Below are 18,745 nucleotides of genomic sequence, written 5' to 3'. Positions count from 1 at the left end.
TGGTGTCCTCGGCCCCAGCCTGGCCCTTCCCCAGGGCTCACACCTGGGGGGAGACACAGCTGTTAGCAGCCTGAACAGGAACATCACTGGTGCAGCCCTGAGAGCAGCAGCTCTCGGGTGCTCCTGAGCCTCTCTGCCCACGCTGCACACACAGGGAGCAGAGAGCTCACAGAACTGACTCATCTCTATGCACAGGAGACTTCCAGGAGTCACAGATAAAATCATGATTTATTACACTGTACAAAACTAGATTCAGAACAAGGCAGTGCAGAATATAGTACATGATTTATTTTTCTGTACATTACATACTGTTAAATTTCACTGACAAACCCAAAACTTCCCTAATTTCTCCTTTACCAGCCTAAGCCAAGCAATTCATTTTGTCCTACAGAATGGAAGGGAAATAGCTCCCTGGAGAATTTATCATCTGATTAACTTGGCAGAAGGTGCTTGAGCTCAGGCTGTCTTGCAGTGTTCCCCACAGCTTGAGGAGAGGTTAGAGCCCCAGTTGGCAGCACAGTGACTGTGCCAGTCCAGGAACTCCATCCTCATTAAGTGTCAGTAATGTCTTCTTCTTAGAAGATGAATTAATGCAGTTGCATTTGAGACATACCAAACAGTATAAATGAAGGCTGCAGCTCCCATCAGAAAAATCAGCTTCCCAGTGGCCCCAGCTGGGCCCCGTGAGCTCTGCAGGATGTGCTGAGACAGGTTATGTGTTCATAAAGTCCTTCAGAAAAATAAATACTTCTGCGTGACGTCTGTACAAAGGTTGGTTCTCTTCCTTCACCCACGGGTTGGACAGCAGCTGGGACCAGCCAGACACTCACCAGCTCACCGCGCTCGCAGGGAGAGCCTGGGAGAGGCTCACATGGTCTCACATGGAGGTGCTCTGAGAGCAGCGGGTGGGAGAGGAGGATGAACAGCACACCCCTCCCTTGTCCCTGTGGGAGGAGCTGAATTCCTCCACAGAACATTCCAGACATCCCCAGATAACTCTGACCAAGCGCCACAAGCAACGGCCTTGGAGCTGGGACTGCCATGGTCCTCCTGGGACTTGGGAAGAGTCCACTGCAGGTCTCCTGACACAGAAATGTCCTGAACGTGTCTCCCCTCCTCCTGCCTTCCCTGCACAAAGCAGCACACCAGATACACGGTCCGACAATCTCTCCCACGTTTGTTTAAGCTACAGCAAAACATTACACTTAAATATATTGCACAAAAGCATCACATGTCCTGCCTGACTCTTCACAACAACGGCCACGAGCACGGGAGAACAGCTACTCTGTGCCTCAGAACTTGAAGAGGTCAATGAAGTGCTGAGGAGACACTGGCATGAGGCAGGTGTTCGGGTCACTGGCTGTGCAGGGGTGTCCTGTGTCCTGCAGAAGAGAGGAAAACAGTAAGTTCTTTCCATGCTCACAGTCCTCAGTGCAGAATAAAAAGGGGGAAAACTCTCTCCCCCTACCAAAACCAGAACCTGAGTTGGAGCTCTTGAAAAAAAGTGTCACCTTCCTCATCCATGAGTTTTTGGTAAGTGTGATGAAAAGGCAAGTGCTTTGATGAACCTAAATTAAGTTATCTGCTCAATGAGAAGCTGAAGTCAGCTCTAGGGGGAGAATGAGCCCTGAGAGTAAAGAGCAGCAGACACTTCCTCAGGACACCTGAGCAGCCTTACAGCTTTGCTCCTCTCCCACAGCATCCTCCCCTCCCCTTTGGATCCTGCCCATTCCCCCCGGAGCACTGCCCTACAGCAGGAGCTGCACCCAGGAAAAGCAGGATGGGATGGAGAGGTTTGCCACTACAAATTCCTTAAGCCTGGAGGGCTTTCTGTCATGTCACAGAAACTTGACCTCAGCAGAACTGGCTGATAGTTTATGGTTCAAGTTCCTCTTCCAATGAACAGTTCAGGTTTGCACCTCATTAGAAGCCCCTGAAGGAAGGACACACAGGGTGGGATGAGAAGGGCCCAGACAGTTCTATGGGGAGGTCAAACACCATTGCCAGTGTTGCTGTAAGGCTCAGGAAATGTCCTCCCCAGGTTTTCAGGGGTTGTTCTTTTCCACCACTGCTGATGAACTCATCACATGAGGCACCAAAACTAGATGAATACACAGCAAGTAGATCACAGACCACTGTGGTCTCCATCGCTTTTGTCTCCAGAGGAAGGGAAGTCACTTGCAATTCAGTCCACAAAAGAAATTCGCTGCCATTTCTTTTCTCACTTGGAAACTTGAGAAAGAGAAGTCCTGCCAAAGGTGCCACATTCCTACCCAAAGCCTTTGCAGCAGCAGAGTGCACTGGGTGAGGCACACTGCAAATACTGCTCAGCTTTCCAGTGAAAAATGTCACTCCACAGATAAATTCCCTGTGTGCCCATTCAGTCTGGAGTACACCAAGACACCACGTGGTGTCACCTCCTCACCCTCCCACGGGTTGAAGTCACTGCTCTGGCATCACCTGGGGCCCAGCTGTGAGGCTCACGACACAGAGGCAAAACCAGACAAAGGGGCCCAGGGAGAACTACTGGGGGAGGCTGCAGGTGGGAAAGGACAGGAGACCAAGACCAAAGTGTTTAACCTAACACCTTCATCTTGAGGCGACATCTGCGAGGAGGAGCTACCTCACACTGGAGGACTTGGCTGCAGTTGCTAGTGCACTGTCACCTTCTCTGCCCATTGCCATGCCAGTGTCATGCCACTGCTTCCCTGGTTTCCAGGGAACACCATCAGCACTGCAATTCTGGTCTGTCCTCCCTTAGTGCTTATTTGTACCCCTGAATGTTGTGGACAGAACTCGTAACACGCTGCTGCTTTCTCTGCACATCATTGTAAAAGCACTTTGGAAAACTCTGCCAGGCAGGAATTACAGGTCCAATAAAACCCCTCAGAGATCAGTTCTTGGTGGTTTTAATTGCTGAGAACAACAGAAACAGAAATTTTACCATGAAAGAAGTGATGAGGACTGAAAGGAAGAATCATAACTTGCCTGTGAGTGTTCCTCCTTCCAAGTGAAACTTATTTCATTGGAATTACACTAAATAGTGATCAAATCAGATTGATTTTCAGTGTATCAAAGTTAAACCAGAATTCTTTTAGATTAAGACTACAATTCACCAGAAGGAATGTTTACTGGCGGTGTAGTTTTTCCCTCAGACTGTATCTGGCTGGACAAGACGAAGCTCTGTGCGAGTGTTTTCACCACGTCGCGTTCAGAATTGCCTCCCCCAGCACTGCCAGGTCACACAGCCTGTCTGGGGAACGTGTGTTCAGAGACTTCATAAAGCTACAGAACTCCAGCACCCGAGTTACCTGAGGAACGTGTTACTCTTCAGCTCTCAGTGCTGAGTGAAACCCACCAGGGAGTGCAGAGAAACCCATTTCTTGGCAAGATCTGGCTGAGCTCACTGACACCACGGCCCTGTGCTCATCAGAAACTGAACTGTGGTGCTTGGCTTAAACGGCACTGACAGGGAATACAGCAGTAATGACAGACAAAACTGACGGAGAACCGAGATGGGAAGTCATCATTTGCCTCTCAGTGCTGAGTGAAACCCACCAGGGAGTGCAGAGAAACCCATTTCTTGGCAAGATCTGGCTGAGCTCACTGACACCACGGCCCTGTGCTCATCAGAAACTGAACTGTGGTGCTTGGCTTAAACGGCACTGACAGGGAATACAGCAGTAATGACAGACAAAACTGACGGAGAACCGAGATGGGAAGTCATCATTTGCGGAACGGAACACGAAACATCCTGCTGCTAAACTGACGTGGGGAAACAGAAATCCAGAGTATCAGACAGAAACCAACACGTTCACTGGGACATGACAGCACAGTCAGCAGTGGGAACAGGGAGACACACACAAGTACCTGGAGCAGCAAAGCAAGGTGGTAGTCCTTGAGATCGTGAAGGAGAAGCAGGAAGGAGAGCCATAAAGTAAAAGAAGCAGAGTTAAGGTCTATTGAAGCTAAGGTTCATATGCCATTTAGAAAGAGTCTTTTATTCTTGTGGCAAATCACAAACAGGTTTGTGAGCACCAAAACCAGCACAAGTCCCAAGAAGGCTAAAACCAAGTGTGAAGCTTATCACTCATGCAAATGCCCAAGCTGTTCCCAGCTGAAGCCAATCCCAGCTACCTCCTTCCCCCCATTCATCCAGCAGAACATCAGTCCTGGCAGGGCTCCCATGGCAACACTCAGCTTTGGCACAGCAGCAGTAACTGCAGGCTGTTTCTGGGAGAGCCAGCTCAGCCTGTCAAACAGCCCAGGCTCTCCCAGGGGAACAGAAAAGCCTCACATTGACACAACTCCCCTAAAGATCACAGAAAGATGACATAAGAGCAACTCCTTTCCTCAGTTAGAATGTAAGAGAGTATTTGCTAAGGTTTCTCCAAAGGTTCTTGCTGTCCACTTAACACTACGTGGATCTGTTCAGCTGCAGGACTGAAGAGCTCTCACCATATGGTGCAGCCCAGAGCCACAGCAGGACTGAGTGCTCACGTGTGTTAGTGCCCTACCCAAAGGAACCCCACCCTCTGGGACAGCGTGTGCTCCACACTGAACACCAAAATCAGCATCAAACATGTTCTGAATGAGGCTTCAAACGCTCCTCCAGGGCCCCCGGGGGACAGAGCCAGACTGACAGCACAGACTCTGCCCAGGGAGCCCTCCCTGAGCACTGCCTGCCCTGCTGCAGAACACCAGCTCCATGCCAGCCCTGACAACTCTGCGGGAGAGGAACAGGCACAGAGTGCAGCTCTTTCCACATGGCACTTCCCACTGCAGTTCTGAGTATCAGGGTTAAGATATCAAGAGATAGAATGGAAGGTAAAGAACAACTTTAGCATTCGACACTGATTTTACATGGAAGTTTCACACTTTTAAAGTTAGATATTAGTTATCAATCGCATTTCACAAGAGAAAGCTAAGAGGATGACCTGCATATCTTTCCTTTCACATGGCCATCAGCAGCTGTTTGAGCTTCCGTGTCTGTTTGAGGCTCTTACCTTCCAGAAGAGGATGCTACAGTGCCGACAGAAGTGCAGGGTGTCCCCGTACTGCTCCTTGATGGGGTAGTATTTCTGCAGTGCAAAGTACATCAGCTTCCAGTCAATGTGACCTTTCTCGGAGGGAATCAGATGCCTGCAGAACTGCACATAAAATTAATAACTGTCTTTAAAACCGGTGCAGTCAAACCAGGTAAAGGACAGGAGAAGGAGGGGAAGGTAGTTAAACTGCAGTTCTGTAGCTGGAACTCTCTGAAGTCAGTTTTCTGACATCAGGCACCTCTGCAAGGCTGTGAGGGAAGCCTGGCCAAAAAATGGACTGAAAAAGACTAAAAATAGGAGGGTGCATATTGCCAAGAAAAAGTAGGCCATACACAGCTGATCTAACTACTGTCTTGAAATGATTCTAATCATAGTCAAGAACCATTTAACAAAAACAGTATTTAGAGCTGCAAGTAATTAATTTTACACTTCTTTAATAACAACCACTCAGGAATGAGATTTAAAAACATGATTGTGCACTACAGAGAGAGGTTTTCTGTTTAGACATTAACTAGGGATTCAAATACTGCTTTTTCTTTAATTTTAACAGCACATACATGACTATTTTTCACACTGGCTTGTGATCTTTCCAGGACAGCAATAACCAGTGCCTGGTGCACTTCTTGAGGACCTAATGTGCACCTCAAGGTTAGCTGATGCACAGCAGCTACTTCTCCCCAGCTCAATACACAGCCAAGGTTTACTAGGTGTGTGTTTGCAAAAGGTTTCTGCTCCACTCAGTGTGGTTAATGCTAACATACTGGGCCTTGCTTCAGCCAGAGCAGCTCCTGGTGGGGCACACACTGCCCCTCGGACTGCACTTCCCTGTGTGGAGCTCTCCTTCTGTCCAAAACAGCTCTTCAGACACCAAGTGTGTTCTCAAGGTTGTCTCAATGGTTCAACAAATGCACTGCAGGGGACAGAAAAAACAGCCTACCCTGATTCTGCAGCTTATTGGGGCAAGTCACTCTTAAACAGAAGCAGCAGAAATTGATACAGGAAAATCAATCATTAGATTTCTGTCACTAATCACTTGGAAAGAAATGGAATGTGGAGTGGCAGCACGGTGTTCAGGTGTCCTTCCTGGGGCACAGGCCACTGCAATCCTTCCAGGATCTCTTTCCCAGCACTGCTAACAGCCTCTCCAGCCAGGTCTGGCACTGTTCAGTGGAGCTTACCTCACCCACCCTCAGACCCCACTCAACTGCCACATCAGCTGAAATTCCTCCTCCTTGCAGCCTCGCCCTGCATTCTGAGCTGCTCCTGAAGGAGGGTTTTCAGCTTGCTTTGGTCTATTTTCTTCCTGGAATTCACTCTAAAGCCTCTTATCTCACAAAAAAATGCTCCTTTGGGTCAACTGCACATGAGCTAAGTACTGATCTTCACTTCTGCCTTCTCCACTCCAGCACTGCCTAACGTGGCAGGCACCAGCCACGCGTGCCACTCCAGCCTGTCAGACTGAAGGGCACGTGTGCTGCCTCCAGCCTGGGATGCACTAGGTTCTGAGAGTTCTTCCTCCAGCTCTGAGGAGCTAACTCCTGCTTTCATGGCCTTATTTTCACCTGGTTTTTGTCACAGCATTTACTCTGGAGTCACTGCTAGATTACCTTTCTGTCACCTCCTCACAAAGAGCACTAAGGTACCATTTCTTGTTAATTTCAAAACTTCAAGCACTTGTTCTAGGCTTTTGTGCAAAACCCCATTTTGGCTTCACCACACTGTTAAAGCAGCCTAAGGGTTCAAGCAACTTGCCTGCCTACCTGGTTAGTAGAACAAGCTCTGCTGTGGGTACTAACAGCCCCTAGAGGTGTCCTCTGTGCACTTTTGGGGGTTGTGCAGCTTGCAAAAAACCACCTTGCAACAGACATGGTGTACCAGAATGCCAGGACACAGCCCAGCAGTCACCCTGAACTCAGACATGCTGAGCACAGTATGCAGCAGGAGCCAAGCCCCCCAGGAGAACACTGTGCCACACTTGGATCTCACACTTCACTGCTGGCACACCACATCACAAAGACAAAGGGACAAATCACAGTGCATCACCTGCTTTTCTGCAAAATGGTACTGGCACAGCTTTTTCCACAACTGTCTGTCCTCGCTGAGCATGTAGAGGGTTGGGGTCACCTGGCCCAGAGTGACAATGTCCCAGCCATCAGAGAACCTGTACAGGATGTTGTTCAGCATGTGCAGAGGGAGGTCACTAAGTGTCAGACCAGTGTTGACTTGCTGGAAAGAAGAGTTGAAGACTTTACACCACAAAAACTTGGCAGTAGAAGGTACAAACAAGATTCTGACTTCAGAGGTACCTCAGGTCTCAGTTCAGTTTACTCAAAAGCACTAACACCTATGGTTAATTCCTGGCTACCATTATTGTCTAACTGCTGTGGCTGAAAGCTTCAATGCCTGCAGGTACAGAAGGAGCTACAGGCTGCAGTTTTATAACTTATAGCTTTCCTACTGTTAAAACAAACATATCCTAAGTTATTTAAATCTCAAATCACTTTAGAACACTTCTTACAAAATAATAGTATACAGTCTTGAAAACCACCAATACATTATGTTCAGTTCCACCTCTGAAATCAGAGTGCCAAAGCCCTGGCTAGGATAAAGGTGTGAACCAGTTATTTCTCACTTGTAGTATCACTAGTTTCCCAGCTGTTATTAGGAAACAGAGAGCACATAAGGCAAGTAGAGCAAGGACAGAACACAGGACTGGAGATCAGAAATACAGAGCAAGAGCATCACACAAGTCAGAGGCAGAAGAGAGCAGAGCAATTCCTGAAGTGTGGAGACAGTAAAGGAGGAATTCTGCAGGGATGGCAGGTCTGAGCACCGAGGAGTTTTCATGAGGACTGTGTTTCACCCAGAGCTCTGCTGAACTTCAGTGGGACAACCCCCAGCACTGACTGTGGAGCCCCCAGTGCCAGGGCACAGAGCCCAGGGCTGCAGGCAGCACTGACTGTGGAGCCCCCAGTGCAAGGCACAGGGCCCAGGGCTGCAGGCAGCACTGACTGTGGAGCCCCAGTGCCAGGGCACAGGGCCCAGGGCTGCAGGCAGCACTGACTGTGGAGCCCCAGTGCCAGGGCACAGGGCCCAGGGCTGCAGGCAGCACTGACTGTGGAGCCCCAGTGCCAGGGCACAGGGCCCAGGGCTGCAGGCAGCACTGACTGTGGAGCCCCAGTGCCAACAGGGCCCGGGGCTGCAGGCAGCACTGACTGTGGAGCCCCAGTGCCAGGGCACAGGGCCCAGGGCTGCAGGCAGCACTGACTGTGGAGCCCCAGTGCCAGGGCACAGGGCCCAGGGCTGCAGGCAGCACTGACTGTGGAGCCCCAGTGCCAGGGCACAGGGCCCAGGGCTGCAGGCAGTTCCTCCGCAGTGCCCCAGCGCTCGCCATGCTCCACCTGATGCTCTCACACTGCCAGGCCCAGGTTCCCACGTCTCCTTCCTACTCCCCAAGCCCCTGGTTTATTCAGCCACACAGCACAGACCATTCCAAGGTCTCCTGGCTGAAGGCTGACAGGGGAAATGCTTGTGTGGCTTTATGTGAGCAGTACCTTGCAGCGTTTCTTCCTCCAGGAGGAACCCAAGGAACACTTGCTGCTCACCCTCAGAGGTTTCCACCCTAAAACGTGGGAGCAGTGCCTGCCACATGCCTTGGACAAAGCCTCATGACCAGAATCCAGATGCTGTTGGATTATTATCATTATCCTTTTCTACAAAGCCCAACTGTGCTAATGAGCAAAGCTGTAAAATTGCTACTTGAGTATTTCCTTTCTGTTTCCTTGATACACCTCTAAAATGCCTTTTAGATGTTTATTTCTTCATTTGTAGAGAATCTACTTTGGAATTAAAAATTGGTGGGTTTTTCCCATCTCTGTCAATCTAGAGACAAAAGTTTTGAAACTTATATGGCTGAGCAGAGCAATTCTATCCACACATCTCTCCCTCAGTCCAGCAGCACAGATACTGCAGCAGCCCTCGTTAGCAAACAGCAATTAGAACACCAGAAAATTGATTCCGTTGCATTAATCTCACATTGCTTCTTGAAAAACAAAGCAAACAAGTGGAGCTGTTTGAAGTGCATCTGAAACTTGGCTCACTTACTATCACAGCCAGATTCTGCTACCACTCCCCTCACCCAAGCACTGTTTAACATGGTCTAAGAGCATACCTTGTTCATCTGGAGGTTTTTCAGCTGTTGCTGCCACAGAAGGATCGTTTCCAGTCGACAAATCCAAATATTGATGTTCCCTACCAGCACAGATTTTCCTACTCCCCTGATCAGTATACAGAGAGTGGAACTCAGATCCTGCAGGAGATCTTTGATTAGTCGTGGGTTATATTGGTCTTCCATGACTGGAAAACAAACCAAACCAAAGAGTTGTGGTTAATGAGTTAACCGAGGTAAGAGCTGGGACTGATCACCCTTTTTTCAGCTGAACTCATTAGAGCTCGAGGGTCTGTGCAGGAAGAGCTGCCCTGACTCCCACCACGACACTCATCAACGCTGTTCCACACACACAAGATCAATCACTAACTTCCCAGGGAAATAACATTTCATGCCATGCATTTCATAAACTTGGTGATAAACAACTAGCTACAAATCCAATTTCTCCTGCTCAAAGTGGATACTGCTACAGCTCCACTTCGTGTGGCTGCCAGGATAATCAATCAACAGGATGGAATCACTTTTGAATGACAAACCAGTTACCTCCTGTGAGTCTCAGCTCGTCCTGCAAGCTTAGAAACAAACCTGCTATTCCTCTAAAAGCTTCCACGTTTCATGAAGAGCATCAGTGAATAGTAACCAAGAGTGTCTGAACAGAATCTAACAGTCACTTCATTTCACCAACCTGCGCCAAAAGACGTGATTTGATAACCAGGAGAAAACAACTTCCTGCAGCTGTGGGATGGGAGCTACCAAACCCTTCCCTCCTGAAGTATTGCCACTGCCTTGTCTCCCCACACAGAACCAGTAATAAACCCAACAAAACAACACCAGCTGCAGGAGAGTCAGCAGCCAAACCCCAGCGAGCAGATCACAGACCCTGGGCCTTACCCTTCCGCACAATCTTGTCCAAGATGTTGAAGTAGTTCTTCTGTGCTGCTCCGCTCAGGGAGGTCAGCTGGGACTTGGCAATTAACTGCAAAAGCTGGGACAGAGAATTAAAGCTCAGAAGGGCAGGATGGTTTTGAAACACATGTAGAGCACTCTCAGTACATCCCTCACCTCTGCAGCCCAGAGCACTGCAGCAGCACCTGACAATATCACTGCAGAGCTCAGAACACAAAGGAACACCAGCCCGGGAAGCTTTAGGCATTCCCACTGGCATCCCATTACCTCTTCAGCAAAAATGGTCTCAGTGTGAAGTACAAGAGAGGCTCTGATGCTGTGCCAGTGTGCCAATGTGTGGCACTGAGCTTGGCAGGGATCGATCCAGAACGAGTGTTCCCAACACAGAGGGAAGGGAGCAGGGAGCAGACAGCAGCACTGCCCAGCAGGGCTCTGCCCTGTGGGACAGCATCAACTACTGGCACAGAGGGTGAGCAGGGGCTAAGCCTGCCAAAAATGATCCTGTATCTTCACTCCTGAACCAGCACTTTGACACTTCACTCAACATCCATTTTCCTCTGGAGCAGGAGGGAATGCACCTGTTCTCTCCCTGATTTAATAACGTTCCTTCTGGCGTCTCTGCAGGATCCCTGACAAAACAATCTGTGCTGGGAAAGGAGATGGTTCTCCTGATGGAGTCAAACAGAAGCAAAGACTGTGTAACAGACACCAGGACCTGTCTCAGCACTCCCAGAGCCTTTCAGTCTGATTTATAACCCCGAGGCCTCTGGCACTTTGCCAGCTCAGCCAAGCGTGTGCTTTTCGGGATTAATTTACAAAGAATTCAGTGAAAGATCAAATCAGGGAAACAAACTCCACCCCACTGATTTTAATGAGGATCCCTGTTTCAGGGACAGTAACTATGCAAGGATTAAGACCATTTCAGCAGGTACAGGAGCAGAAGGACCTGACAGGTTCAGGCTCACCGAGACATCCACAGCCATGGCTGATGCTGTACAGTCAAGGTTGTAACTTTGAATGGATCACCTGTTTACTCAACCAGAAATGTGGAAAACACCCACCCATATCAAACTCAATTACTGAACAGCTAAGAAATTACCAATGTCCTACAGCACAAACAAGTACAAGGAAGCAGCTGATCCCACCTCCTCCCCATCACTGCCCACCCCACAAGGTCCTGGGCATGTTAACTTCTCATAAGGACTGGGAGATCTGTAGTTAGCTGGGGAATCACAATGGAGCATCTTGGCAGTCTGGGATCAAAGAAGAGCTATCCAGTAGGGGTTGGTCTTTAAATAATGTGTTCATGGTTTATACCTTGCTACCTTAAATGCAAGCAGGGCAGCACACACAACTCATCATCCCTGTGTCCGCAGGTAACTAGGAGTAGACCTTAGAGCAGAAATCGGAATCGCTACACCGCGTTCCATGTGGTCTGCACGAAGTGTCTCCACCATTCCAGGAGGCACTGGGAGCTCCCACAAAGCAGATGGGCATGGGGTAACCTGCTCCTTGCAGGGGACCTCAGCTGCAGGCTGGCTTACCAGCTGAGGGAGCAGACTGAACATCTCCCTAGGAGTCTGAGCAGCTTCCATACCACTGACATCCCCCACAGACCTTCTGGCTCATCCGCTGGGACACCACACGTGTCTCTCAAGCCAAGCAGTTCTATGGCCACGGAATGAGCAGCAGCTGTCACTCATATCCATCATATTCATTAGCAGCTCAGCGACTTTCAAGGTCTTCTGCACCTGCTGATAGAAGTCAGTTTGCCTCCATCACCTCAGAGGAACTGATGCAAAGGTATCACATTTTTGTACTTGTAAGACAATTCTAGATATTTCAGGTAAGTTCTAAAACGTTAAAAGGACTTTGAAAGTGTGCCTGGAATTTTAGATTTCAGATTTCTTAGGGCCTGCTGTCGGCAGAATAATGGTTTGGATTGCCAAGGTTCTGAGTTTTGAAGTGCTGCTCCTTTCTCACGAGCTCAGTCCTGGCTGGCTGACCCAGCATCTTGTACTCTTTGGTGAACTGGAGACAAACTGGTCAGTGTGCTCAGACTCTGCACTTGGTTCTGATCAGCTGTTCCAAGCAGCTCAGCATAGGCACTGCAGCACCTAAACCACACGTACAATTCCAGGTCTGCATTCACTCCACCTGTTTCCCATTCAAGGGAGGCACTCGAGGCTGACACCATTTGTAACACAAATCATCTTCTTAGGTGCTTTTCTTGCTTCTCCCTACTGTTCAGGCTGAAAAGCCTTGGGAAAGGCCAAGGTTCTTGATTCTGCTCCCAAAACAGCATTGCAAAGTGCTGTCCCAAACCACAACACACACACATACCAGAAGAAAACTGCAAGGGGAGCACACCAGGCAAGTGCCCTGACCACGAGCCTGGTGGCAAAGCCTTTGTGTTTTTCTGGGAGTATAGCACACTGCCTCAGCCTCAACAAGGATGGACAGGGCGTGTTGTCTCTGCAAACACTCCACGTCCTGGTGGTAAGGGTGTTCTCCTGGTGTGTTTATTCAATCTCAATTTGTGTCTTTCCAAGCCCTGGATGCATTCCAAGCACTACATTATTTGTGAACAGCCTCACCGCTGAGCTGAACTCTAGGTCCGATATGACTCACATCTTGAGCTCCTCTAGGAGCTGGGACAAGCACTTTACTCCCTCAGGTTAGACGACAAGAAAAACCCCAGAGCTAGAAAAAGATCAGAATGTCACAGAACAGGTATTTTCAGGTGGGCAGCTGGTTAGGCACAGAGGAACTTAAGGGTGAAGTCTCCAGTTTTAACGATGTCAACAGAGATAAATGCAGAGATATCTTGTCCTAGACTTAAAAGAAAGTGTGCCAGGAATCACAGGAATGTTAAGAAGCTGTAGAAGAAACAGAAACTGCAGAACATTTACACATCAAATACTCTTCTGGAAATAGCTATTTTAAGCCTATTTAAGGTGCAGCAAAGTATATTTAAGATGAATCCTACTTTGCTATTTCTGGTTGCACAGAAGTTATTTTGCCTCAGTTCACTACCTCAGACTGAGGAACAACAGCTGGAACCACCATCAGTGCTCCTCTCTAAGCACACAGCACACTGGCCATCACCCTCCTCCTCACAAACAGCCTCCAAACAGCACCAGGAGTTTGCACCGACGGAACACGACTCCGTTTGAAGTGGCTTTGCACAGCGTAAGATACAGACAGACAGGGGATTTACAGTCACCAACCATCAGCTCTTCAGTGCACAGTGATTTGCTGGCACCCGTGGGCACACGAACAGATGCATTTTGTAACGTGCACATGGGATCAGGAGCTTACCTTGACCACGTAGTTGAACCTCCTGATGTCCTGAATGGCACTGGAGAAGTCCAGGCGGTTAAAAGCTTCTCCCAAGGTGCAGTAGCCATGTCTCTGACAAGGGGAACAAACACACTTTGAACGCAAAGACAGAAAATTGAGCAGAACACTCAGAAAAACATCCCGACACACAGCCAGTGTCAGGTATTCCATGGAATAAGAATGGACCTAGACTCAAGCGTTAATGTGCCGTAGAACAGATGGAGTCAGACCTGCTGTTTGGAACCTCCAGGTACACAGGCAATATGGCTCTGCAGCAAGGCCTTTCAGCCCACACTGCTGGGGCAGCCTGGAGCCACTGCCTGCGAGTGCCCTGGGAGCCTTCTCACTCCTGCATGGCCAGTCCTGGCTCTGCCACTCCCCACAGGCCTCAGCACCAGGAGCTTCCTCGCACAGCAGAGCCCACAACCATGAGAATGAGCTGAGTCACACCTGAGGGCAAGAACACAGCCAGCTGCTCCTTGCACTGGAAGAACAAATGGTCTCAACATCTAGAATTTATTTCCTGGTGCTAAGAAGTTTAGGCACCTTCTTTTCAGGCACTTCTCTGCCTCTGCAAACACACTCAGTTTGGGCTGAAGCTGAAGTCAGACAGTACAGAGACAGATGGGCTTGGAGAAGCAGTGGAGAACTGTATGTGCATCTTGCCAGTTCCCTCACCTCTGCCACAGTGACCCATGGACCCATGCCTCTGCCCCACCACGAGCAGGTGTGCTCTGCGTGCCAGGAAGAGCAAAATACAACCCCTAAGAGTGCAGGGCACAAGTGCTTTTTTCACTGTGCTCTCTGCCAGTCAGGATGCCCAAAGATTGCAGGAACTGACTCAGAGCATGCAGACTTACTTCCCTGGTGCTTTCTTTATGAACATAAATCCACTTCTCACGATAAAAACCTGAAACAGAAAAAAGTCAGCATATCAGCATTTTAGGCTTCCACATCCATTGTGCCTTCTAGAAAGGAACTGAACATTCCATGGTCAATAAGATGCTTCATAGGGTTGGAGAAAGGAAAGACCAGTTCTAATGAAGGGAGTTTATAAAGGCAGCAAAGATGACTAAAATGTTCACAAGTTCTGTACTTCAAGAAAACAATGGAAAAGTTATATAATATTTTCTAAAACCAAAAGAGTTGGCACACATTGGGCAAATCACACTTTTTGACACAACTGGCTCCTCAGCATTTAGAAGTACAGCAGAAATAGGTAACCTTTGCATTCCTGACCCCTCTAATCCATCCCCTCCTGTACAGGGGCCCGTTCCACACTGATGGGGTCAAACTGCAGACTGCTGCAGGGAACTCAGACCCACCACACTCCCACAGGCAGCTGGGCAGACCTGCAGCTCCCAAAGTGCTGCGTGTCGCCAAGTGAGACACTCAGCCACCTGAGCCTTCAACCTGTGAGCCCAGACAGGCTGGGGAGCCTGCAGCTCCCTGCAGCACCATCTCTGCAGCAGCAGCGCTGCAACGGGCAGGTCATGGTGCTCATCTCGAGGTCACAGCATCAGAAACGACCATCTCTGCAGCAGCAGCGCTGCAATGGGCAGGTCATGGTGATCATCTCGAGGTCACAGCATCAGAAATGCCAAAAGCTGCTAAGCAGCTTTCCTTTTCTTACCTACTGTACCAAATTCACTGCTTCAGGAAGGCAGCTGCTGCCATACACATCTGCAGTCCAAAGCACAAGTGATCTTACAGATGAGAACTGGCAAAATGGCTTTCAGATTTTAGTATTTTTAAAGGGTCTTTTCTTCAAGAATTTCAGCACTGATAAAGTCTTCATCAAGAGATATAGGTATGATGACAAAATACAGTTATCCATGAACTGACTCTGGAGTTCTATGACTGATCAGAATTTGAACTCAGCAAAAATAAACAGCTGCTTTGGGAAGCAGAAGTTCTCCTGAGCATCCAGAAGAACTTAATTCAAAACTAGTCCACAACACCTAACAGTGCTTGGCATCAGAAGACATTCATTACTCAGCAATTACTATTCATCAAGGAGTTACCTCTGGGGAAAAAAACCAGCACACAACAGAGAGCACGGCTCACTCGAGACGTGTTGCTCTGACACCAGAAGGTGTTGGCAGGACAGAAGGGAACGTGAGGGAAGGCTGCTCTGAGGCAGGTACAAATGAGTGACTGTCACAGCGTGCAGGAGTGTAAAGCAAGTGAGACATCCTTACACTGTGAGTCCGTGCTATCCCTACAGTGATCCTTTTTCCTTTTCTTGGCTGCAAACTCACAGTCTTCAGTACTGTATACTTCTTCGTTCTCATCACTCCCAGTTATGATGCTGAAATACAAACATCTAATTAGAACAGCAGTGATTAAACATTTAAGATGCAAACAGCTTACAATTTTCTGCATCAAAGTCTACCAGCTGGAAAAAAAATAATCATGTTCTTAATTAAGCTCCTCTACCTGATTGTCTACAGCAACACATCTCGAGAGAAGCTGTCTGGGTCTCTTCTTCCCAGTGGGGCTAGAGTGTGTGCCAGACTGATTAAATACACAAAAGGATCTTCCCAGTAGGAATGCTGTAGGTCATGGCTGATGTTTAGGGAGGAGCACTGAGAAGACAGTCCTAGCTGGACAGTGTCTGTCTGTCTGCAAAGCTCTGCAGAGACTCAGCATCTGAAATGGCCCAAGGCTTGAGAAACTCTCACAGATCGACGTCAGTGCAGAGCTACAGCACATCCCTGTGTGGGCACAAAGACAGCACAGACATCTCTCTGTCACCTCTGGGGCAGAGAAAGTCCTTTCTGTTAACCAACGCTGGAGCCACAACACTCCATAGCACAGGAGTCACCAGTGGCTCAGACAGCAGCAAGGACCAAATGGTCTGTCCCTGCCAGAGGGACTCAGCTTCATCTCTGCCACTTCTGACAGTCACCTGCAGGACCCAGCACTGAGGACTGCACCCAAGAGATGTGCAAAGTACATCTGTGGTGTGAATATATGAATACATGTATATACAAGAAACTATTAAAACGGTTTTGTTGGATAACTAAACTTTCTAAGACTCATACACAGGGAAAAACTGCCCATGCTGCAGGGAATGCAGAGTTTCATAAAGGTCTCTGCATTTTTGCAGATAGCTATAAGGATCAGCAACACAGATAGGAATGGGTGTTCATTTCTCCAGCACTGGGAAGGTCACAGTCTTGCACAGACCACCAGAGTCACTAAGGATACGTGGGAGTGAAGTGACTCTAGGACTGCTTTATTTCTCCATTATTACCCTTTGACAACAAAACTACAGAAAACTCCTCACATCCATTACTGGTTTTAATCAGACTTTATCAGGTGGAACCTCAAATGACAACAGCTGAACATTGCAAACTGGACACCAGTTTATGCAAATATGACTTGCATTTGGGCACTGAGTGGCAAAAATCAAGTTATTTGAGTCTCTTGCTACTAGTTCATGCAAGTAAAATTTTCAGGTTTGAACCACCTGTTGAGGGGATAACCAAACAACACTGCAAAAGAGCTCTGGGTTTTTATTGCTCTAGCTTGCTTCAAACACTTCTGTCCAACATCCAAATTAGCCTGCAACATTCCTGGAACTCTTCATGTCTTTTTAGAGACCTCTGAGATCATCCAGTCCAGCCACTAACCTGTCACTGCTGGAACCCCTAAACCCTAACCCAGATCCTGCAGTGCCACATCAGACACCTCTGAAACACCTCCAGGGATGGTGACTGCACCACCTCCCTGGGCAATAGCCCAGTGCCTCTCCAAACTGGACTCTTCTCCCTGAGGATCTGCTGTGATGTGCTCATGTTCTGTCTCCCTTCACACGGAGAGCCTGTCCCTGCTGGCCTGTGAACACCACCACTCTTCCTGACAGGTCTGAAGGAAGGCATGGAGGCCAAGGGTCCCACAGGCACCAGAAGGAGATGCAGGAACACAGGAACAGAAAGAGATGCAGGAGATGCAGGATCACAGGTTGCTATGCTCCCTGCAGCAACCTGCAGAGCTGGAATAACGCTGCTCCACCACCCCCAGGCAATGCCTGGCCCCTCAAACACCAAGCTGAGGCAGAACAAAGGAGGAGAGAGCAACAATACAAGAGAGCAAATGGAGTGTTTTTATCCCAGTGCTGCACATGACACCCGAGAGCACCTGGGAGGATTTGAACACAGAACACTGCCAATTCACAGCTATTCTTACCTCCTGCCTCGATGACGCACTGCACGAAAAATGATTCCAGAGCTTTTAAAAGCAAAGTACTCGGTGTCCTCGGAACTACAATACCCTAGATAAAGCATGCAGGAATCTCAGCTCTTTCAGCAGAGTAATTTCACAGCAGTATTTAAATAACCTCTTGGGTCTGATACTTCAAATGATGGAGATTGTGGCATATCTGAGCTCCAGCTATTCCTCCTCATCCCCCTGCTTCTCTGACCGTGGCCTTCAAGTCATGCAAGTACATATAAAGCACACTAAGTGTTTTAGAAGAGACTCAAAGCCACTTACAGCTTGACCATGCATGGAAGAACCTGCACCAACAACATTATTATCACAGAACCATCAAGGCTGGAGGAACCTCTGAGACCATCGAGTCCAACCCTTAACCTGTCACTGCTGCAACCCCTCAACCCTAATCCATATACACCAATACATTTATATTGACCATAAATTTGTCAAACACCAAAACTATCTCTGACTAGATTCAAACCCAAGCACTTCCACCCAGTGCCAACACCACTCTCCTGAGCACTGTCTCTCACCCACAGAACTGGACAAGAGGCACAGCAGACTGCGATGAGCAACCCGCCAGCCCAAATATTCCTATGAGCCTAACACACAAAGACTCACCATCAGCAAAGTCTTACTAGTCTGATTCTCCTTTTGCCTCAGAAGGAAAGCCCAGGAGAGCTTGATTCCTGAGCTGCAGGCATGGAAAGGTACTCACACAGCATTCTGTAAGGCAGTGCCACCCCACCAAGCTCCTCTGCCCCACCAAGCTTCCAGGACACAGTGCCATGGCACTGGAAATATCTCCTGTGCTCAAATTTACAGGTATCAGGGCCAGCACTGAGCCCAGAGAGCTGGAACGACACTGCCTCAGCCACATTTCCAGCTCTCTATACCTTGAGACTCTTCACTTACACTAATGTTCATTATGCAGGTAAGTAAGAGCTACAGAACTCTCACTGTTTTCTACCTTATCTTCCATAAATGGAGCTAATGTGCAACTATTCCAGCATTATTCCAAGTGACTTAAGTCATTCCTACATAAGTGATGATGTGTGTT

General features: G+C 48.5%; 1 protein-coding gene across 3 annotated transcripts in view; it reads right to left on the bottom strand.

The window, feature by feature from the left end:
• Positions 1–1,292: 1,292 nt before the first annotated feature.
• FBXO25 (F-box protein 25) overlaps positions 1,293–18,745 on the bottom strand; it is a 20,744-nt gene continuing 3,291 nt past the window's right edge. The window contains exons 2-10 of one of the 3 annotated variants that reach the window (XM_009082420.1): positions 15,666–15,775; positions 14,325–14,374; positions 13,444–13,536; positions 10,108–10,201; positions 9,220–9,404; positions 7,092–7,274; positions 5,007–5,150; positions 3,871–3,897; positions 1,293–1,382 (exon numbers count right to left, since the gene is read on the bottom strand). In XM_009082420.1, coding sequence (XP_009080668.1) covers positions 1,293–1,382; positions 3,871–3,897; positions 5,007–5,150; positions 7,092–7,274; positions 9,220–9,404; positions 10,108–10,201; positions 13,444–13,536; positions 14,325–14,374; positions 15,666–15,775 — 976 coding nt within the window. The remainder of the gene's footprint in view (positions 1,383–3,870; positions 3,898–5,006; positions 5,151–7,091; positions 7,275–9,219; positions 9,405–10,107; positions 10,202–13,443; positions 13,537–14,324; positions 14,375–15,665; positions 15,776–18,745) is intronic. The other 2 variants (XM_009082421.1, XM_009082422.1) reach the window with 2 other exon arrangements.

This window comes from Acanthisitta chloris, unplaced genomic scaffold (assembly GCF_000695815.1).
Source record: "Acanthisitta chloris isolate BGI_N310 unplaced genomic scaffold, ASM69581v1 scaffold7999, whole genome shotgun sequence".
In the NCBI taxonomy this organism is placed as follows: domain Eukaryota; kingdom Metazoa; phylum Chordata; class Aves; order Passeriformes; family Acanthisittidae; genus Acanthisitta; species Acanthisitta chloris.
Note: the sequence above shows the minus strand (reverse complement) of the source record. Positions and strands in the feature narration are given on the sequence as shown.